The 23654-nt window shown below is 35.7% G+C and overlaps 1 protein-coding gene and 1 long non-coding RNA gene across 3 annotated transcripts; both read left to right on the forward strand.

The window, feature by feature from the left end:
• The first annotated feature begins 7827 nt into the window (after positions 1–7827).
• On the forward strand, positions 7828–9922 carry LOC137721900 (cytochrome P450 CYP82D47-like). The gene is made up of 2 exons (XM_068460924.1): positions 7828–8811; positions 9220–9922. The coding sequence occupies exons 1-2, from the start codon at positions 7828–7830 to the stop codon at positions 9853–9855; spliced, it is 1620 nt and encodes a 539-aa protein (XP_068317025.1). The 3' UTR covers positions 9856–9922.
• A 3411-nt stretch (positions 9923–13333) lies between these two features.
• On the forward strand, positions 13334–16157 carry LOC137721759 (uncharacterized). 2 transcript variants are annotated; one of them, XR_011066713.1, is made up of 5 exons: positions 13334–13678; positions 14005–14119; positions 14820–14897; positions 15249–15341; positions 15819–16157. It is a non-coding gene; the product is annotated as an uncharacterized lncRNA (long non-coding RNA). The 2 variants fall into 2 exon arrangements; XR_011066712.1 differs by having other exon boundaries at positions 14820–14893.
• The last annotated feature ends 7497 nt before the right edge of the window (positions 16158–23654 follow it).

The raw sequence follows: 23654 nt of genomic DNA on the forward strand, positions 1-23654 counted from the left end.
TGTCATTATACAAATGGTTAGATATGTATGTTAAAAATTTTATAACTTAAAAAATACAAATTCCCACCACTTATATAAAAACACGTGATATACTACATGTGTTCTAGTCACAAGGAAAAATTTCTCATTATTTAGGGCACAGGTTACTTGCAAGTGATGATTTGAGTATTCGTAAACTCGTGGGAGGCATCACTAGGTTTTGCACTAATTTGGTTACCTCTCTTAAGATTTAGTATTATGTTACTAAATCATGTTTAAGTTTTTGTTTGAAGGGGCTTCTAGATCTTAATAAATAAATAAACCTTATGCTGCTATTAGAAAATTTTGTTTTTATAAATAAAAAGACCTTGTGCTGCTATTTAAAAAAAACCATGCATCCTCTGGATCTAAGGCGATTGTGAACTACACTTGTGCTCGTCCTGCGCCCAGACCATTACAGTAATAGACATCGGTGCAATCACAGTATAATGAGTAGATATGATATAAAGATGTCATGCCACATGATTATGCTCACAATTAACATAATAAACATAAAGTGTATGAAAAATCTAGTTGTAAGCAAAACATGGCATGTCACAACAGTTATGCGAAAATAATTATCGAGGAAAACCATATATATATATATATATATATAATATTTGTAAAGCAAAAACACCCACTCATTGATATGTCACGAGGTGTAACTACCTGCTTATTCTGCACGCGGTACTCCTTTAGGTATTATTCTCTTATTTGAGAAATTACTACATTAATCATTAAACTAATAATAATTAAAGTAATAAGCCTAATTTCCTCTTAGTTTGCCCAAGAGCGAGATTTAAAATGATTGAAAATTGGTTTGAAGTAGCTCACGCACTTACCACAGCCGCCATGCGTCGAACTTGAGTTTGACTGAGTTGTAGTCGCCGTTAAAATTGACAGAATATACCTTATGTCGTTAATTATATTCTAACGGCATGAGAATATGTCGTCAGAGTTGACGGAATGTTCTCTTTTCTTCTTCGGTCTTCTCACTGTCTGTGAGCCGTAGTTTTGCCAAAAATTTGGATTTTTCGCTGGAAGATTTCAAACAATTAATACAGAGCCGTTCACAACCAATTTTCTCACAAAGGAATCCAATATTGCTCGAAGTTCATAAAGTCTCTAGAAACTACATATCATAGACTCATATTTCAGTTAACCGTAAAATCAAAATGTGATATCAACGATCCGAACCGTTTATTTTCCGTATCCGCTAAAATATCATGTTTTCAAAAAAGAAATCTGAAAAACGAAATCCGGTAAGAAGAATGGACATAAACAACAATTGACCGTTAAATATAAACCTAGATTTATGGATTATGGTGTTGAATTATGGAGTTGACGTTTTCACGAAATTTGTAAAGTTTGTCACTACGAGTAATTGTATTTTTCTTTTTACATTTTTTTACACTTCTACATTAATTATTATGAATTTTTATTTATTTGCACTCAAACAAAAATTACTATTCATGAGGTTTGGATCGTTTTTAAAATCTAAATGACGATGTAACTATCGGCTAAGCGTAGAGGATGCAATCAAAAGCATTTGCACATTCTTTCACATTTTTCACACTTGAACATTAATTATTATGAATTTTTATTTATTTGAACTCCCCTAAAACACTATTCATGAGGGTTTCTAGGGTTTTAAAAATTCAAACAACGATGTACCCATCATCGAGTGTAGATGTAATCGCGAGCATTTGTATATTTTTTTTTCTTCACATTTTTCACTCTTGTAAATCAATTATTATGAATTTTTAATGTGTTTTGGTATTTCTTACGTGCTTTGAAAATAATGTGACTATTGTAGTATGATTTTTTAGTTTAAAATTATTAAACTAATTGTTTCTTAATGGGTTGAAACAGGTTACTCGCAAGTAAACTTGTTAAGGACTCTGTTATTAACGTGTAATCCGATAGTGACTCGATTAGTTGACGTGTTGATTCAAACCTTGTTATATTCATGTCATTTAGATCGAGTTAACCGGTCATGTAAGAAAGTGAACGATTTAGTGGAATGAGGGAGAGAGGGAGTGAGGCGTGAGAGAGAGATGTGTTAGAGCATCCAGAAAGGGGATGTTAAAATCCTACATGGAATGCCACTATGAAAAGTTGACATTAAAAGTCTTTCAAACCGAAGTGTTATTTGCTTACTGGTTTGAAGGCTTTGTGATTTGGCATCAAACTTGACATCTATGTTAAATTTATTTTAATTCATTTTAATAGTGGGTTCCTTATTCTAGTAACATTTCAACCAAGAAAAATTTTGTTTCAATATTTTTTTAATAGTTAAAACCATTTAAAGCTCTATTTAAATAATAAAACAACATCTGATAATTCAGTTGGATAAATACAAAATTTGACATAAGACTTTAGATTGCCACATTAACCATCAATTGTAATTTGACTCTTTAATTTGACATTTCCTTTGGAGATGACCTTAGAGCACTTCCAATGTAGTAAGCCTCCCCCCAGGCTATAGGCAACTCAATCCCTTAGTGAATAGTAGTTGCATGTAATGAACAGTAATTGTCCAAGTGCATCTCCTCCCCTAAACTGAATAATTCAGACAATTCGTGTTAAAAAAAATATATATATTTTATAAAATGATAAAAAATAATTTAATTTTAATTTCGGATAATAATAAAAGATTGCTTGAAAGTATTTGAAAATATTAAAATGTGGTGTAATGTGGAAGATTTATAGGAAAATAATATTTTTTTTTCAAAATTTTACTGTATTTTAAATTAATTATTGTAATTTTTATTAATTTTTTAATTTTTGCTGACGTCATTATTGTCACAACCCGTCCCGGAATCTTAATTCCGAGGACGTGAAGTTATGAAAATGCCCTTAAACGGGACTAAGGGGCGTAAAATATGTTGTAACTTGATGATTTGGGGATTGGGTAGGATCTCACCTCCCTCAAATCTCTCCCTCATTCCCGTACCTTGTCTCTCTCTCTCTCCTCCCTCACAAATCTCTCATTCACTCTCCGTTCTCTCTCTCTCCTTCAAACTCACACGGACCACCCACAAAACCACCCTAAAACTATACCAACGAAGGATCTAAGACCACCATCGTACTCCTGAAGACCACACGAACACGATGGTACCAATTTCAGGTGAGTTTCACTTCGGAAAACATGGATTTCAATTTCACTGTGCGTGTGCACTGTTCATGCACACGTAAAACTTGATGTTTTTGGGATTTTGAAGCTTGTAGATGTCTTAGTGAGGTCCCAAGGAGCCTCGGAGTACTTCGTTGGAGAAGTTTGGACGTCGGGATCATCGTGGTCAAAGTTGGCCGGAGCTTTCGGGGCTTTTTCCGGCGAATCCACGGCGAGTTAGTGGTCAAGGCAGGTATGGATGTGTTCGTCTCATCAATACCTTCATTTTGATATATAGTACGTCGAAAATGGTTAAGAAATGAAGAAGTTATGACACTTTGAAGTTTACCCAGAAATTCCGGCAAAACACCCACCGCCGGCGAAACCAGTCCGGCGACGCGAGGAAGAAGACGCGCGCGTGGGCAGCGCGTGAACATGGCGCGTGGGGGCGCGTGAGAGCTCCAAATTGAGTTCTGAAAATTGTCACGCGTTCGTGACGTCGTGTAGATCACCGTGGTATATTCATACACCCAAATTGAGCAACGTATGAGAAAGTTATGGACGAATGTTTGGTGTATGTGCGTTAAATAACGTCAATTTGGTTACTTTTTGTATAGGTGAAAATTATACAGAGGAAGAATGTAACCAAGCTAGGGGAGGTTCAGGGACCTATGAGACGTCGATGTGATCAGTGAGTGGGCAGTTATTTTTCAGTATATATATATACGTATGCTTGACGTATTTTAAAAGAAATACGAATTAATTATCCTGTCATATATGCATCATATTTTAATATGTGCATTACCATAATTATGCATACTGTTGCATGGTGCTGAGGAGGCCCAGGTAAGCTACATTTCAAATACATTTGATATACGTATGAAATACGTTTGAGATACGATTGAAATACTATCATCACATGCATTGGTAGTGGCATACATTTATATATGTGTATTTGGTGCTGTGGACGCACAGGTAAGTGCCAAGTAAGTGGTATTCATGTTTGTATTTCAGTAGTAGTTTGAGATGCTTAGAGAGCTCATAATCTGCACCCCCGGTGTTAGTGCTCCCGCCCAGAGAGGGGCAGAGTCCTTCACGTGTATGTTCACCAGCACCACACGCTCGCCTTGGATCCAAGTTAGATGCAAGCCTTGTCGTGCAGACCACATTAGGTGGTTCCGACTCGTAGGTGACCCGCGATTATTCGCACAGTCTTCACGTGATCGTAGCACTAGAGCGTATATATTACACCCAGTCTTGTCGTACAGACCACGTTAGGTGGTTCCGACTCGTGTGCAGATTCAGATGTTGAGTTGAGATTGGAGCTCTATATGCAGCGGTACATGTCACGTTAGGTGACTCCCGGCTGCCAGATTATATGTTATTGATGTGAATTATGCTTGAGCATTTACATTTATTATGAGATTCTAATGTGGCATATTCTCAAGCATGAATGGCATATTCTCAAGCATGTTTGGCATATTTGTACATACGTATATATGTTATTTTCTGGGAAACTATACTTGTTTTACAGCGAGGGGTTAGTATATGCAAAAGAGAAAAGAAGGTTTTGAATACGTTCGTTTTGCTGACCCACTCAATTTTGTTTTGCGCCCCTCCAGGTTTAAGGAAATGCAAAGGTGTGGTGACTACGAGGAAGTTCAACGGTGTTCTGACAGAATGGACCAAATAAGGACTCACCTTCGGGTGTTTCATTTTAGAAGTTGTATATCTTTAAAGCTTCCGAACTGTGCAAATGGTTACGTCACTCTCACGTGACGGCCAGCATGCCCTCCTTCGGGACGGGGTGTGTCAATTATGATGTCAGCATTGCATCACATTAACCAGGCCCTGGGCCTGTCGATTTCTCCCTAGGAGAGAAATTGGGCTCCCTCGGAGCCCAGAACCCACGGTGGAACTCCTCTTAGACCATCTCCAATTGAAGGGTCCAGAGGGCCAGAAAGCCAAAAATAATTCAAAATTTGTCTCCAACTGAGGACCAGGCCAAAGGGCTCGTGGGCCGCACTGGACAAAAAAGGGTCAAAGAGCCAACCGACCAGCCATCTTCAGCCAGCTTGCTGGGCCACTGCTAGCCCACTTTGTCTTTTTTTTTTTTTTTTTTTTTTAATTTCTAATTTTTTTTCTACACCATTTCTCACATATTTTTCATCATTCCATATTATCTTACCTTATTTTATTTTAATTCTTCACATTCCATACTGTAGCCTTTTAGCCCTCGGTTGGAGACGGTTTTTTTGTGACAGGGCTAAAATGAGCCCTATAGCCCTTGGTTGGAGATGGTAAGAAATATGGTCATGCACTGTTTATTAAAATATTAATTTCTTGGAGGGTTAGAGTGCTAAAACGAGCCCTCTAGCCCTTCTTCGGTTGGAGATGGTCTTAGTGGGGTGTTATGACTTCTAAAGGGTGTTGTAGAAATGATGACTTCTGAGTGGGTTATTAAAACCCATCATAAATATTAAATTTAATGTCCACCTGCACATTAAACAGTTTTAAATGGGAGTCTCTCTCTTCCTATTATCACTTTTTTACCTTCCCTTCTCTTATATTTTTCTTTTTATCTTTATTCCTATATAAAAAAATCAAAATAAAAATTTAACGTGACTTAATCTAACTAGTTAAATAAATAAAAAGAGAGAGAGAGAGAGAGAGATTAAGGGCGCGTTTACTAATCCGTAATCAAATTGAGAGGAATTGAATTGGAGAGGAATAAAAATGAGGTGGAATCAAAATCAGATTCATTTCGAAGTTGTTTACTAAAACTGTCTGGAATTCGAGTAGAAATAACATTGATCTATATAAACTGTTTACTAATTCACATGAAGTGGAATGAAAACTATTGTGATTACTAAAATAACCCTAGTTTAATTAATCTATTTTATATGCTAATTATTTTTTGTAAATCTTTTATCCTTTGTTCTTTTGTTTTTTTTTTTAATTTTTTTTTTATTTTATAGAAGAGAGAACAATTATTATTTTTTATTTTTTAGTTAAACATTTATTATTTTATTTTTGAATTTTTTAAGGAATTCTCATGCTTATCTACTAACCCAAAACCCATTGTCCTCATCTAAATTGGCATTCTCTAGAACCCACGGCTCATAGCCTCACACCGTTCCGACCGTTTCTTCTTCCACGACGTGTGGGCGTCGAAGCCTGCGCCTTTCACATGACCAAGATGTCCAACGATTGTTCTGCATGAAGCCTCTTTAAGGCTGATTCAAGTTCCCAAGGCAGCACAACAAACAAAGCGACTCTCACCGCAGACCAAGGCAGTGGTGTACACTGCACGAGGTCAGATTTCAAATTTGAATGTGTGGCAGGTATTTTCATAAAGTAAAGCGTTCGTTATAATTCCGAATAAAGTTCAATATGTGATCACGTATTCTTAAAATCGAGTACTTCTAAAAAATAATCAGATACGAGTCGAAAAGTGAAAAGAAATTTGAGATTCACGTAAAAGATTCACATGACTACTCAAAGCATTTTGATAATTTCATTACTACTAAAAATAAACATTAAATTTCAGAACAAGACGTGAAACATTTCATATCAAATTTTTCTCTAAAGGTATTTTTAGTCAAAATGTTTCATGAGATTTGCATAACACATCACTTTGGTCTCTGATATTGAAAATCAAAAGAAATAGTTGCTGAGATTATCCATCATCCATTATTTTGGTTATTTCGTTAAAAACACCGTTAAGTGTCTTAGAACTCTTGGCCGGAAGTTTAGGCAATTTTCAAAGTTTTGTAACTTAATCATTTCTTAACCAAATTCGACCCATAATATATCCAAATGAAGATAGGAAAGTGTAGAATAAGATTATACCTATTTGGAAGCCCAATGGTTGCTGGAGATGGCTGAAAAATAACCTGAAATGTGACTGGTCTGCATGAAAATTGAAAAATTCGCCGGAAACTGGGTAAACTTTAAACGTTCATAATTTCTTCAATACTCAACGAAATCAATTGATTCAAAAACGAAAATCATACTTCTCGACAAGACGAAGAGAATGGTACCATTATTGATGGCTAATTCGCCTTGGTTTGGCTGGAAAATGGCTCAAATGTGGCTAACTCGAGACAAAGACAGCCACTTTTGAGCCATTTTCTGGATAAACCACGGCGAGTTAGCTATCAAAAAAGGTATAATTCTCTCCATCTCATTGAGAAGTATGATTATCATTTTTGAATCACTCGATTTCGTTGAGTATTGAAGAAGTTATGAACGTTTAAAGTTTACCTAGTTTCTCGCGAGTTTTCTAATTTTCTTACGGACCAGTCACGCTATTTTCCGACCATCTCCGGTAACCATTGGCTTCCAAATATGTATAATTTTGTTCTACACTTTCCTATCTTCATTTTGATACATTATGGGTTGAATTTGGTTAAGAAACGATTGAGTTACGAGGCTTTGAAATTGCCCAAACTTCCAGCTTAGAGCTTCGGGACACTTAACGGAGTTTTGAACGGAATGACCAAAATGATGGATGGTGGACAATCTCAGGGACCATTTCTATTGATTTTCAATCTTAGGGACCAAAATAATGTTTTATACAAATTTCAGTGACCATTCTGGTTAAAAAGCCTTCTCTAAATTCACTCTATAAAACAAAACAAACCCCCTTCCATGTATCGCTGATTAAACAAACTAGCCAGCAAAGACACCCCATGAAAAAAATAGCTATGGACTTCCACCTACCATCTCTTGTACCTTTTGTGGTAGCATCATTAGCCTTTTCATTGTTCCTCTACTCTATATTTTTTAAGTCAAGAAAAGCAGTCAGAAAACTACCACCGCAAGCCGGAGGTGCGTGGCCGATAATCGGTCACCTACCCTTGTTAGTACGTTCGTCTGAGCCACTACATGTGGTGATAGCTCAATTGGCGGACACATACGGACCGATCTTCACTTTCATGTTCGGAGTGAAGAGAACCCTAGTTTTGAGCAGCTCGGAAATGGCGAAAGAATGCCTAAAGACCTACGACAAAGTGTTTGCTAGCCGTGTAAGCTCTTTAGCCTCAGAAATCTTGGGCTACAACTATGCCTTCTTTCCTTTCAGCTCTTACGGCTACTACTTTAGTCATGTACAGAAGATGGTCATGGCGGAGGTCTTATCCCCCCACCGCGTCGAGATGCTCAAACACTTTAGAGAATCTGAAGTGAGTGCATCGATGAAAGAAATATACTATCGGTGGACGAAGAACAACAAGAGTAGTGGTTCCGATAAGGTGGTGGTACTGATGAAAGACTGGTTTGCGGACATAAACCAGAACGTGGTCTTTAGAATGATTATCGGGAAACGAATTTCAGAAGCTACAAATTACACCCATGGAGACTTGATAGGGAGAGAGGTATTCAAGGATTGGCTTCGACTGAATGCTACTTTTGTACTGTCGGATGCGCTTCCGTTCTTGAGGTGGTTGGATTTGGGTGGCCATAAGAAGACCATGAGGAAGGTAGCAAAGGAGGTAGATCAAGTGCTTCAAGGATGGTTAGAAGAGCATAAGCAGAAGAAAAAGAGGACTGTTTCTGGTGGAGTGAAAGGTGATGAGGAGGAGCGTGACTTCATGGATTTGATGCTTTCAGTTCTTGATGATGCTAAAGTTACCAATTCTTTTGAAGCTGACATTATCAACAAAGCTACCTCACTGGTACGTTTGTGCGGTTTGGCATTTAATTGTTTAAATTTTCACATTCATCTTTATTTATGACCATCAGATTGAATAAATGAATTGAATAAATGAGTAATGTTATGGAGACATATTTATAACACAGTAGTGTTTATATCATCTTAATATCCTTATGTGTTAACTAATGCATGCAACCAATATCTAATGAGATAAACTTATTAATTGACGTAACATGTATGCATCATTTACAACATCAAATTGTATACAAATGTATTACAAAAAAGTAGTCTCCTCATCATTTTCCTTATTGAATGCATCTAATAATTCTATCGCCCTTCATCTATAAGCATAGGGTTTCATTTATTAGAAAATGTGTCAGCAAGTGTGAAAATTTTGTTTGTACAAATACTATTGTTACTTCTCTTGCAGAGTCTTCTTCTAGCAGGTGTAGATGTGACGACAGGGACATTAACATGGGCACTGTCTCTACTTCTCAACAGCCCTAAAACTCTAAAAAAGGTCCGGGAAGAGATAGACCAAAATATTGGCAGAGAGAGGGCAGTAAAAGAATCAGACGTCGACAACTTGGTCTATCTCCAAGCCGTTATCAAAGAAACGCTCCGTTTATACCCTCCCGGACCAACCTTATTGCCTCATGCATCCAATGAAGATTGCGTTCTAGCCGGCTACCATATCCCAGCAAACACTCGCGTCCTCGTCAACGTATGGAAGATTCATCGAGACCCGAAGGTCTGGCCCGATCCAAATGAATTTAAACCTGAACGATTCTTCACAACACACAGCTACATTGATGTTAAAGGTCAGGATTTTGAGTTGATACCGTTTGGCAGTGGAAGAAGAATGTGCGCCGGGATAGCACTTGCCCTCAGGATTATGCCATTGACACTCGCTTCTTTGCTTCATGGATTTGAAATCGCAACTCCGGCGGGTGAGCCAGTTGACATGCGTGAGTCGATGGAATTGACCAACCATAGAACCTCCCAACTTGAAGTCCTTCTCACTCCGCGCCTTCCTGCTCAAGTATATGAAGAGTACGGGAAATGAGGCAAATCTGCTTTGCTGGTATGTAGGGCACAGGTTACATGCAAGTGATGGTTAGAGTATTTATAAACTCACGGGGGGCATCACTACGTTTTGCATTAATTTGGTCACCTCTGGAATTATGTTACTAAATCATGTTTAAGTATTTGTTTTAAGGGGCTTCTAGATCTTAATAAATAAAAAACCTTGTGCTACTGTTAGATCTAATTCAGGTGCTTTTCTCGATGACTAAGGTACACCAACTTTGGTGTTTGTTTAATTATTATAACATGGATTTTTTTTGTTTTGTTTTTGTTTTGGTCCATATATGTTTTAGTTTTTTTCTATGCCCATTTTATCCCTAATTGTTTGGTTATGTCATGAATGAATATCGAACTCCTATGGAAAGAGGAATGCTATGGTTCTTCGCTCAAAAAGCTAGTCTCACAAGGTTAGAGAGTTTGGGAGACTCGTTTTCTCCTTGAGCGAGTCTCTGTAGAATTTCTTCTCATGAAAAAATGAAAATAATATATGGAGACATATCTCTTTTTGCACACTTTATTTGTTTATGTACCTCAATGTTCTTTTGATTAATTTGTTCAATCCAAATGCCATAAATAAATAAAGATGTAGTGATATCAGTTCCTTACAAATTCAAAAATAATAATAATAATAATAATAAAAACGGTATTCAGTTTTATGTAATTTTTTTTTTCTTAAAGGTCCAAGGGGACTAACCATTTTCTTTTGCTTAGCCATTTTCACCCAAAATTCAACAAATTGTTACTCGGAATCAGTAGCCAACAACTTAACTAGAGCCTAGTAACATTGTGAATGGTGGTTAGCTAAACTTGGACAAGCATTAAAATATTAAAAACTTAGCCACTTGGTGAAAAATAAAATGAAATATTTAGGATTAATTAAAGTACTTAGATGTCTTTGAGTTTTACCTAACAAGGATGCATGGTTGGCGATTTAATGAAAACTAGCTTTTTCAGATGCGCCTTGCAAATGCGAGTGACATTTTTACATCATGACACTCTATTCTTGGAAAATAGAGTTTTTTGTTTTTACATTTGTGCATTTGTGCATTTGTGCATTTATGCATGCATAAAGACGTTTTTACTTTAGAAACATTTTGTACGTGTTCTACATGCTTTAGTTTTATATGTCCATAATTTCCCATATCAGGAGAGGAATAAACTAATTTTCATACTTTCATGAGATAGATAAATTGTTAGATTAAAGATCATAAATATAAATTCTATTGCAGAAAGATTCCACACAACAATTACCTTTACCTCATAAGACAACTCTTGCTAATTCCAAGAGATACAAACACAATTGTGGAATTAATTTGATATCTCCTTTTACATTGCTTTGGCATTTAGCTTTTTTTTTTTTTTTTTTTTTTTTTTTATCTTTTTGTTGCAAATGGGCTCAAAGCCCAAGCAAAACTGCAAAACAAGGAAGAGCATCAGCCCAAAAGGCTTACACAAATAGCCTAGGTCCTAACAAAAACCCCATAAATATCGTCTAGAATTAAGCCAACGATTGAAGGAGAAGGATCTTCCAACATAACATAGCCAAGTCCAAAGAAAAACTCAACTTTGCCAAACCATTAGCCACCATATAACAAAAAAGCTAAGGAATGCAACTCCTGGCCAGTATATTTGACGAGTGACACTAAAACAGCAGAGTCAAATTCCACAAGAATTCTTCTAGCAACCTTATCCAAAGCCATTTTCAAACTTAAAAAGAGACCCCACGGTTCAACTTCAAGGACTTCTACTCTCATATTAGCTTAAAACCCCCCCCAATCCAAGAGCCCTGATGATCTCTAAGTACTCCTCCCAAAGCGATAGCATGATTTTGCCCTCGGCGAGAACCATCAATATTCAATTCCAACCATCCCTCATTTAGATAAACCCAAGCCAACTTTTGAAGAATTTTGCGGGGCTTAGAATGCATGCATTTAGCATATGTTATTGCACTTGTTTTTCGTTCTTTTTTATCGCATACATAATTATAATCATAGTAGAGGAAACAAAATCACACAAAATAAAAACATGAAATCGGAGAAATTATATATATACTAAACGCCTAACTTATCAATTAATTCCCTTTGTGTCCTTTTTACTGTTCATTCGCCAGTGTTCTTCCAATTTTACCCTTCAGTTGCTCTTCAAATCTTGCTTTTTTGGTCTTTTACACAGTAAAATGACGGTTTTGGCCCTCTGCGTCCAATAGATGTCTCTCGACTCCTGCCTCAGAAACACAAGTGGCTCTTCACGAGACTTCTTTCTACAGTAATGATTCTATCACCTGGCATGCTTAGCATAGTGACACGTGTTGAGCGGGACGCGTGTCACTTTACTCATCTCCTCTTTCTCTGCTTTTGCTTTCGCCTTATCGTTGAAAACCAATGCATCTGGTGTCGGTTCGAATATAATTTCAAGCCCAGAAAATGTATGGTTTTCTGGTCTCCAACCGATCTTGAGGAAATGGTATGCTATCGAATCTAATTGACGATTTTTTTGTATGATTGTTTGTTTTTGAGATTGGGATTTGGGATTTGGAATGTTCGGGTTTTGGGATTAATTTGTTTGGTTTTTGTGTGGATACAACTCGGCAACGACAGGTTGATCACATCCTGAGTTTTCCGACTGATTTATTCAATCCTATCGGTTCTGATTTTTTTCCCTCCATAGTTTCTCCAGCACCATCTGCCTTGCTCTCATCACAACTTCTTTCAGTTCCTCAGGTAAAGTTTCCACCTTTTTTTCTTCAGCAAAATAACAAAGGATTCCAAATTTATTGAACAAATTAGTGATTTTCTGTTGAGTTTTTTCTTCAAAATTTTAATTTTAATTTTTTTAATGGGAATAGGTGGAATGGTAAATGTGAGTTTCTCTTACCGTTCTTCAGAGGGAAGAGCTTGAGAGACAGTGGACTCTTTTGCTATTCCTCCCCAATCACTTTTACCAATCTGCACAACCCAAATTGAGAGACGGTGCTCTTCCTTGAGGTATGAAAAAGCTTCGAATTAATTTGAGTTGTGCAGAGGAAGCGAATAATTATTTGAATTCATTAATTTCGCTGGGGTTGTGCATATTTCCTTTGAATTAATTTAGGTTGTGTTTGAGCATTGTACAGGCATGAACGCGGGTAGAGAGTATGAGGATAAAGGAAAGAGAAGATGCTGTGATCATCCAGCTTTATCGATTTGTTAAGGCACTTTTCGTACTTTTTTTCTGTTTAAAATTATATGCTTTTCGTCTTTTGGAAGTATTTCATTAAGGATTTTCCATGAATTTCTGAGAATTCCATTTTATCCAAGCTATGGGCGTTGAAATGTCAGTACCTTTTTATTCAAATTTTTCTTTATTTGAATATTATGTGTTTAGAAGTGTAAATTTGCACAATTGAATTTTAGTAAATTTTTCATACTCTAATTAAAACAAACCAAATTAATTCCCCATTGTGATTTAATATAATTGAATGTTAATAATTTTTCATGCTTTTGTAAAAAATTTCGTCTAAATTTCAGATTTTTGGAGGATCCGTCATTAAACTTATGGGTTTTTTTGATATTTTTATCTGAGATTTAGTATTTTTTTTCTTCTAGATTTTGTAGAGTACTTCGATTAAATTTGTGAGTTTGGTAGTTGTATTTTTTCTGTGCATTTTTAGTGAACTTGGTTGTGGGTTTTGATGTTTGTCTGCAGCAGGGAAAGGGAAGAAGATCGTTCCATGCCCTCCACCAGTTCCAGATTCTCATTGTGCCTGGCCACCTAGCGAACCAAGTGGTCTTTCAGAACCTGCAGGAGATGATCAAAGCGAGATGGTATAGTTTTTTGTATTTTTTGCTATTGCTGTATGTAAATGACCAAATCGAATGCCTTTGAGCTCCTTACAAATTCACTTTCCTGACTTATTTTTCTTATGAAACTCTGTCCAACCATATTTTCTTATATGGTTAAAGTTGGTGGCAGAATTCTTAAGGAGATCTTCCACAAGCAGTAAGCTTAACATTAAAGGATCAATCTTCTTCATTATCTTTATCGGAGCAATACATCTTTAATGCATGTGTACATTAAAGGATCATTCTTTTAATTTTCTCTTTTTCTTTACTGAAAAAATCCCCAATTTGGTTGTTTTTTGTTTGAAAAGAGTAACGGCGTCCAAGGATGATTTGGAGCTAGGAAAAAATCCCTAATTTTCTCTGCTTCTTGAGATCGACATGGCTTCCTCGACTATTTTCACCGAGGTTTCTCGCTTCAAATTGGTATGTTCTATAGCTCCGTTCAAATTCGTATGAAAAAGTAGTGAATTATTTTGTTTGTAGGTTTTTTCAAATGGATTTTTTTGTGTGGGATTTATTTGAATATTTTGGGTTTGTTGGGTTTTGCTGCCTTGACCTTGCTCATGAGTGGTCATGTAAGGTTATTAAAACTTTCTAGATTTTTGGGTTTTGCTGTAATGAATTAAAGATTTGATAAAGACATTATTTATTTTGTGGAATTCCTTTTAAACATTAGAATTTGTTTTGTCTCACATTTGATGATTTGGGTGTTGAGCAGCAATGCTTTGATGATAATCTCTTTATAAAAAGGAGCCATTAGAATATTTGAGGCTAAGCTTAATACTAATCAATGTAGCTTCAAAGTATTTTATTTTCAGTCTTCAAATTAAGACTAAAGATTTAACATCATGCAATATAGTTTCAATTGTTAAAGATAGTAGATTGAGGTTCTTTGAATCATGGTGGTATTGGTTTTTGGCATTGAATTTTAGTTTTGAATGTGACTTTTATGAAAGAGAATAAAACTATCCATTCCCTCATTAATAATTTGTATAAAACTGTAGCATACCATTTTATTTATGTTTGATTACATTGGTTATTATTACTAATAGTTACGTTTTGTGCATATTGTAGCTTTCATTTTAACTTCCCTAAACTTTCTTCGACTTTCCCTTTCTTACAGGGTTTTATTTAAGACAAACTTATACATCCTAACGCAAAGGGAGAGAGTAGGCAAATGCTGGCATTGTTGATATTGTAAGTGAGTTTGAAAATAGGATTTCTAATAGTTTGCTAGCCGTAAAGTTATTTCTTCGTCTCCCATAAGGTTCAACTTTTTATATACACATTCACGCTTTCTCCATTTCTCTTTTCAACTACTGAAGCAAAGAGATATTGTATGTCTACTAAATTCAGAAAATCAATAATGTTTTACACAATTCTTTCAAACGGTTAATTGTTGTGCTATATCAAATTAGTCGCAGAGTTGAAGATAGAAAATTTAATCGTGTCAGTAATTCATGGTGTTCAATTTTCATGCTTTGCCATTCTTATCCACTTTATTACTTCTTTTGATGTAATTTGAATTATATTTTTTTTTCATCTTCATCAGGCACTTCTCTTTGGAAAGAAGCATGTTTGGTATTCAATCCACCATTTAAATGGGAAAGAGGAAGTTCCCCGTCACATGGTTAGAGCCGTAGAGGTAAATGATTCTTTTTCTTGGATCAAGTTTTTGGAACTTTACCTTATGTCTAATGGCTTTTGTTGCTGTTTGTTTGCGTTAACTAATATTTTTGAATCCCTGGTAGTATTTTTATATTCTTTTGAAAAGAGAATGTTATTTCATCCTGTGTTTTTTTCTCAAATAAATCCATGCTTTGTTAATTGTTAGCTATTCTTTGCTCACTAAAATAAGCCACCTTAATTAATTAAGGTCTCTTGCTGCTGTTTTTGTGATAATATTACCATCTTTATTTCCTCTTCTTTTTTTTTTTTCATTACACTTTGACTTCATGTTACTTTTTACAATTGGTCCTTACTTGACTGAGCCATAGTAAATTGTCCATAATTCACCTATATACACTCTCGATTTTGATGATTACTCAAATGAAATTTGTGATTAGTTTTATTGAATTGTTTTTATTTAATTTAATCTGTATTTTTTTTTTAAAATATGCAGGGGGAGTTGAAAGTCAAGAGGAGGGGGTAAGCACGTATTAAGTTTTTGTATCTCAATCTGATCGTTTGATTTCAAATGCTGATTGTCTTTCTCTTTTCCTTTTCCTTTTGTTTATAAAGAATCAAATTGTTTCAGTTGCTAACAGTGTGGATCAAGTTGTGGTAAAAAGGTCCTCCGCTTATATGATGATTTAATATATGAACAATTTAGATCATCCGTTAATTGACATTTCAATTGAATTTTACTTTCATATAATTTGCTTCACATAATGTAAAAACTATTTTAATGGTTTCAATAGGATGATATAGAACAACTATATTCATTTTCTTGACTTTTTTTTTGGCAGCTCATGAAATACTTTTCTCGAGCCTTGGACCAATAAGAAAGTAAAGCACAGAAGTTCTATATTACATGTTAGTTTTAATCCATTACTAAATTTTTTTTGTTTTTTGTTTTTTTTTTTTTCGTTGTTGGAAATATTGGTATTTCTGTTAGTTGTTGATGGGTAGCTTGAATTTTGTTCAAGTCGTAGTAATTTCCGTACAAGTTTACATTTTTGTGTGGAATTTGTGCAACTTTTGGTGTTTGTGTGGTGTTATTTTGATTGGTTGTTGGCCTTTGATTTTGTTATGGTGAAAATGTTTCCCTCTCTTTGCTTGATAAAATCATGTGTTTTGGATTATGGTGCTGATTTTGGTTCTTATCTATGACTGTTGGTGATGTAACATTATAGGCTTTAGGTAGTAGGTTACGTATTCTTAAAAGATAACCGAGTACATCCTAATAGCTGCATCCCTTGGTTTGTGATTTTGTTGCTCGATTACTGAGGTTTATTTTTCGGTGCTCTCTGCTTGGTTCTCACATTTGAGTCATCTCATCAAATCATTATATAGATTTCCACTTGAAATTTTAGCTTTGGAATAGTTAGGTGGCGATGTCTGCTTGACTTTGTCGATTGAGTCACATCACCTAATCATTGGAGACTTCTTTTCCTTTGATTGGAAAAATCATTGGAGAGTAGTATTTCCTATTGAAATTAACTTTGGAATGTAGTGCTGCTCTGCATTTGTAAAGGTGAAAACTGACGAGTGCCAAGTATGATTGTGTAAACTTCGATAAGTTTTAGAGTTTTATCATACCACATATCAAATGAGCAATATGTGCCGGCGAATTTATTATGTTAGAAGCTTAAAATTTTCCATTCCAGCCTAATTGAATTTTCTTCTATTTTGATTTCGATATAAATGCATTAAGGCCACTCCAGTTTCATGTGTGTCGTCTAAATTATTATTATTATTGTTACGACTTTCTACATGATTTAGCTATATTCTAATTTCTAGCTTTTAAATTTAATATACTATCGTAACTAAAATTATGTTACGTGTTGGTAGCCCCATTGACATATATAACTCCATTTTGCCTTCTCCATAACAGGCCTTGGACATTGGTAAAGAACAAATGGTTGATTTGCTGAGGAAGTATGAATCACTAGAACTAAATACATGAGCCTTAGAGTGTTGTAATATATTGTACAAACATGTATCATAAAGATGTAAATATGTTTTGATATAGAAGTAAATATATTTTAATATATTTTATATGTTTAACATTGTTTTAGACCCGCAGCATCGCGCGGGCTAAGTTTCTTGTATGTTTCTGTATCTCTAGCTTTGGCAGTTTATCCGTCATTCTACCCCTTTTTTTAATTTGTTTTTTAAAGTTTTTTCTCAACATATAAAAAGAATTTTAAATTTTTGTGTTTTTGACAAAATTATCCATGCGAATTTGTTTCTATTATTTGTTGCTAGGTTTGGATTTTTCTGTTTTTAGGGTTTTTATGTCCAATGCTTAAAATTTCTTTGATATGGTCGATATTTCCATAGAAATTTCTAAAAAATCAGAGAAAGATATGGAAATAGGGGTGAAGCTTAAACTTCAACTCAAATAGGAAAAACTCTTAAGTTTAGGCTAAAATCGACATATATCGTAGATATTTTTGACATATGTTAAATATCGGAGAAACTGTCATATTCATCCAAACCAATGTTTGACCATCCCTAAAGTTTCATATTAAATTCTAATAATCTCTATTGAAAGCAACCGATATTGATATTCGATATATCCGTCGATATTTTCCCAAATTTACAAATCGATAGTTTTACCGATATTAAGATTTTAAACACTATTTATGTCTAATCTTTTTGGTAAAGCCTTGTGACACCAAAATACTCTTCTTGCTTACCCTTATAGTTTTATTTTATTTTATTTTTAAAGTACTCTTATAGTTGAGATATTAGGGTAAATCTCAGTTTACTACCTCAAGTTTTGGGGTTTTCAACATTTAGTATATGAATATTTTTTCGTCCCAGAGTCATACCTAAAATGTTAATTTTGGGACAGTATCATTCATCCGTTAGTCTGGCTATTAAGTATCCCGTTAACTGATGACGTGGCGCCCATGTGGACAATGACTGGGCGCCACGTGTCATTAAGGGTCCATGTGAAAATTAAAAATTCAAAAAAAAAGTCCAAAGTTTCAAAATTCAAAATTTAGAATGGGAATAGTTAAAAGTGAAAACCACTTTTCACTCGAACACCCCCAGAAATCTCGATTCCCCATCTCCGTCCTAAACCCTACCAATTCGCCATCACTCCACCTCGCCGTCGATCCAACTCGATGTCAGTCGCACGCCGTCGTACGTTGCACACATCTTTGCACATCAAAGAAGGGGCACCATTTTTGGGCAAGGTTGTCGTGAAGCCATCGCTGGTGATGGGGTGGCAAAAAATGAGGATTGAAGTAGCTGAAACACTAGTTTATTGTAAGTAACTTACCTTTTTCGAAGTGTAGATAATATGGGTTTAGGTTTTCCGATTTTTCAATTTTGAATTTTAGGGATTTGTGAGTTCCAATCCCTTTTTTTTTTTCTATGGTTTCTGGAATTGTGTTTTGTAGTTGGTTTCATGCATTGTTAATTGTTTTCAATGTGTATGTGGTTTTATCTTCATTCGTGGTCTCAATTGCAACCTTTAAAAAACCTTGTGGTTTTGTTTTCACCTTTTTGTCCTCATGGTCCTACAAGTTAGTGTTTTAGGTTAACTTTTTTGGTTTTAAAACCTTTTTCCTTGACTTTGCAGGCATGCCTGAATTATTTACACTTAAAATTAACCACAGTGGGAAGTGGACTGAAAATGCATATATGGGAGGGTTTGAGACTTTGTTTGATTACGTAGACAAAGACTTCATGTCTTTTTTCGAGATTGATGAAATGGTTAAAGAGTTAGGATATGACGGGTTTATCTTGCATCCCTATAGGATTCCTGGGATGTCTTATAGGGAGGGATTAAAGTTTATTGATCGGGACCAAGATGTGGGTAAAATGTGCAATTATGTTTCAGGGACTAAGAAAATAGATGAATCGATGAGAGTGGCATATTAAAAAAAGGTGTCACTATTGATGATATTGAGGAGTCGAGGGTGGCAATTTCGATTACAAATGGAAGTGGATCAAAATTGAAGAAAGGTGGAGCAAAAGAGGGTGCTAATCACTTAGAAAAATGATTATATGTTTTGAATGACATAACCTACAATGGTGATGATGAACATGAGGTTGAAGCAATTAAGGGAAGCAATTAAGGGAGGATAAGGAAATGGAGATGAGGCTGAAGATAGTCATTTCAATGCTGATAATGAATGTGACGAAGATGATGAAAGTGATGAAGGTTATGAAGGTAAAAAAGGTCACGAAACTGAAAAAGTTAATGAAAGGGCTGAACTAGAAGCTAATGAGTAAAAATTTTGAAACATTTATTTTTGCAATTTTAATTTCAGTATTCAATTATTTTTGCAAAGTTTAGGTTTTTAACAAATATGCATTGTTTGTGGCAGTAAATACAGAGGATGACATTACTAATAGTGAGTTTGTGGACAGTGACTACATTTTGGAAGATGATGATAGTCGTGCAGTAGATGATACAGTTGTAAACATTGTGATTGAAGATGCTGAAAGGGGTGAATGGGTTGGGAGCTAACATCTAGAAGAATTATTGATGCAAGAGATGTAGAAGACGTTCCCTTTGATGATGAGAAAGGACTCATATGGCCTGCATAGTGTTGACGATTCAGGTTCAGAATGTGACGAAAATGTCATCTACCTTGAGTTCAATGAAGAAGTCGACATGGATGATCCAAAGTTTGAAAAGAGATTGAAGTTCAGAGATGCTGCACAGAGGCAGTGTGGTCTTTCCATTAATCATGGTGCATCTTCTATTATGCTAAAAAGGAATGAGAGATGGAAGATTAGCGCAAAGTGTGAGAAAAACTGTCCATGAAGATTGTATGCTTCCAGGATGTACAATGAAGATTCAATGCAAGTGAAAACTTATGTTGGGAAACATGAATGTCCGAGGATTTGGAGGGAAAATCCTAACTGCAAAGTGGCATAGCTTGTGAAGGGGTATGTGGACAAGTTCAAACTCAACCCCCATCATTACATTTATGGAGGCAGTGAAGGAGGAAAAAATGGTTGAGATCCACCTCAAGACAGCCTACAGAGTGAGAGCACAATGTTTGAAAATCCTTTATAGGAGTAACATGGATCAGTACATAAAGTTATGGGAGTTCTGTGATGAGTATAGGAGGATAAACCATGGTAGTACAGTTAAGATGAAGGTGATGCCCTATGATGATGCTCATGTGATATTTTAGAATATTCATATTAGTTTGGGGGCTTCCAAAAATGGATTTAAGAATGGATGTATCCAGCTTGTAAGGTTGCATAGTTGTCACTTGAAATGAGTGTTCAAGGGCCAGTTACTATCTACAGTTGGAGTAGATACAAATAACCAAACTTGGATTATTGGATATGCTATAGTAGAGCTCGAGAACAAGGACAGTTGGGTTTGGTTTCTGGAATTACTAGCTGTTGAATGGGGAATTGTGAACCAGCGTGGTTGGACTTTCATTTCTGACAAAAAAAAGGGTTTAATACCAGCTTTTGAGAAGAAGCTACCTAATTGTAATCATTGATTACGTGTTAGGCACTTATACACCAATTACAAGGCAGATGGGTTTAAAGGGAAATGATTAAAAGATGCCTTATGGAATGCTGCCAAGTCAACAACCATCGCTGATTTTAGAGAGAGTATGGATGAGGTGAATAGGCTAAATAATGAAGCTTATAAATGGTTGGTGAAGAGACTAGCCTTGCATTGGAGTAGGTCACACTTTGAGACACACTTAGTGTGACATTCTCTTAAACAACCAATGTGAGAGCTTCAATTCTTTTATCCTGAGGGCTAGGGACAAGCCTATTATTACCATGCTGGAAACTATAAGAGTTTTATTGATGAAAAGAATATGGTTGAGAAGAGATGCAATGAGGAAGGATAAAGAAGCTATCTGCCCAAAAATCCAGAAGAAGTTTGAGAAGTACAAGTTGAAAAGCTCATGCACTATAGCTACATGGTCTGGAGGAGAAAAAAATTAAAGTAGATGAAGGCAGATGCAATATATTTATGGTGGATTTGAATGGGTGCACTTGCTCATGCAGAAGATGAGATTTGGTAGGCTTTCCTTGCATGCATGGTTGCTTGACCATCTATTATGCAAGGAGACAGGCTGAGGAATTTATTTCATCTTGGTGCAAGAATGAAAAGTACTTTTAAGCTTATGAAAACCTAATTCAACATGTCCAAGGCATGAAATATTGGGAGCCATCTAAAAACAAATGCATTATTCCTTCAACTTTTAAAAGGTAGCCTAGAAGACCAAAAAAAAGAAGAGAAATAAGGAGGGTGATGAAAATGAATTCAAGTAAAGCAAAAGAGGGCAAAAAAGTGTGAAGTGTAGTGTTTGCAAGGGCTCAGGACACAACAAGGCCAGATGCCCAACCACTCATCATCATCCAGCTGCTAAAAAATGAAGAAAAAGCAAGAAAAATGAGGTATAATTTTGATATTTTTTGTTGATTTTTCATTTCTTAAGTGAATTTGTTATTTGTGAAGTGTAGTGTCTTTGAGTGCTAATATTTTATGGGTTCATTAATTAGGCCTCGACACCTAAGGCATTACAATCCTCTCGGTCATCATAGCCATGCACTCAGGAAGCTCCACAATCTTCATCTCAGCAAACTCAAGTCTCTCAAACCACTTCAAAGTCTATTGCAAGAGGTCAGAAAATGAGGATGAATGTTTTATGAAGCTGCTTTTATGTTTTAGGTTGTTTAAGGGTTCATTTCATTATAGTTGAATATGCCCTTAGTTTTTTGGGAAACAACTTTCGGACAGATCTTTTGTGTTTTGGACAGATCTTTTGTGTTTTTGGTACTCTTATTTTGGTTTAGTTGTGTACTTATATTTTGGAAGAACACTTTGACCCATTAGTTGTTAAAGTTGTGGTCTTTTGATACTTTCCTGTGAATTGGAAGGTGTACAACTTAGAATATTGAACTTTGTTGTGAATTGAAAATTGTTGACAATTGAACTTTGTTGTGAACCCTTGAAACTTTGTTGGTAGTTGGTAGTTTAAATGATGAATTTGCATATTTAGAATTGAAAGTTTGTTTGAAATTGCAGATTTGGAATGAAAGTTGTGGTTTTTTCCCTATTTAATTTGATTTTTTTTTTTTGAAAATGATTTGGCGGGAAAAAAGGAAGGTAGTACATAGTTATGGGTTAAAATTTTGGGTGGGAATTGTTTTTTTTTTTTTTTTTGAATTTTTAATTTCCACATGGACCCCTTAATGACACGTGACGTCTAGTCATTGTTCACATGAGCGTCACGTCATCAGTTAACAGGAGACTTAACAGGCAGACTAACATATGTATGTGATTGTCCCAAAATTAACACTTTAGGTATGACTCTAGGACAAAAAAAACTTCATGTACTAAATGTTGAAAACCATGAAACTTGAGGGTAGTAAACTGAGATTTACTCGAGATATTATATAGTTTTGTCCATGACAGTCCAGGGTAGAAAAAAAAAAGGAAATTTTAACGAAAAACCACATTTTTACACTAAAAAGTCAATACTGGTATTATTCACTTTAACCTTTATTTTTTCTTGGGTAAATATCAGTTTACTACCCTCATGTTTGGTGGTTTTCAACATTTAGTACATCAAGTTTTTTTCGTCCCAATGTCATACCTAAAGTGTAAATTTTGGGACACTCTCATACATCCGTTAGTCAAACTATTAAGTCTCTCGTTAAGTGATGATGTGGCGCTCATGTGGACAATGATTAGGCACCACTTGTCATTAAAGGGTTCACATGAATATTAAAAAATTAAAAAATTTAAATTTAAAATTAAAAAAAAAAAAATCTGGGCGTTCACCTTCACCCCTCCCAACCCCCTCATTCCTTCTCCCTCGATTCTCTCCTCTGCACTCACAACCCTCCTCCTCCTCCTCACAACCTTCATGTCCATAGCCATCATTTCACAACCCCAACCCCTCCTCACCCCCGCCAAGCAAGACACCATTTACACAGGTATGGGCTCCGTCAACCCCGACATCCCCTGGCGCTCCCTTTTCCCCGACGACCTATGCCTCTCTGGCCCTCACGGCGTCGTATGTGACTTCTTCTACGAAATCCCCCTGAGTTTCTCAAAGTTGAAGAAGCCAAAGGTTCTTGATCTGGGTTACAATTATTTTTTCGGAAATGTTCCTAAATCGGTGGGAAATCTCTTGGAGTTGGTGAATGAAGGGAATGATTTGGCTACTGCGGGAGGGAGAAGGACGGATGTTGGGTCGGAATTTGGCATGAGCATTCGGGATAGGGTTTAGGAATTTGAGTCGTCTGTGTCGGAGAAGCAAAACCCAGAAACCCAAATACT

This window comes from Pyrus communis, chromosome 17 (genome assembly GCF_963583255.1).
Source record: "Pyrus communis chromosome 17, drPyrComm1.1, whole genome shotgun sequence".
In the NCBI taxonomy this organism is placed as follows: domain Eukaryota; kingdom Viridiplantae; phylum Streptophyta; class Magnoliopsida; order Rosales; family Rosaceae; genus Pyrus; species Pyrus communis.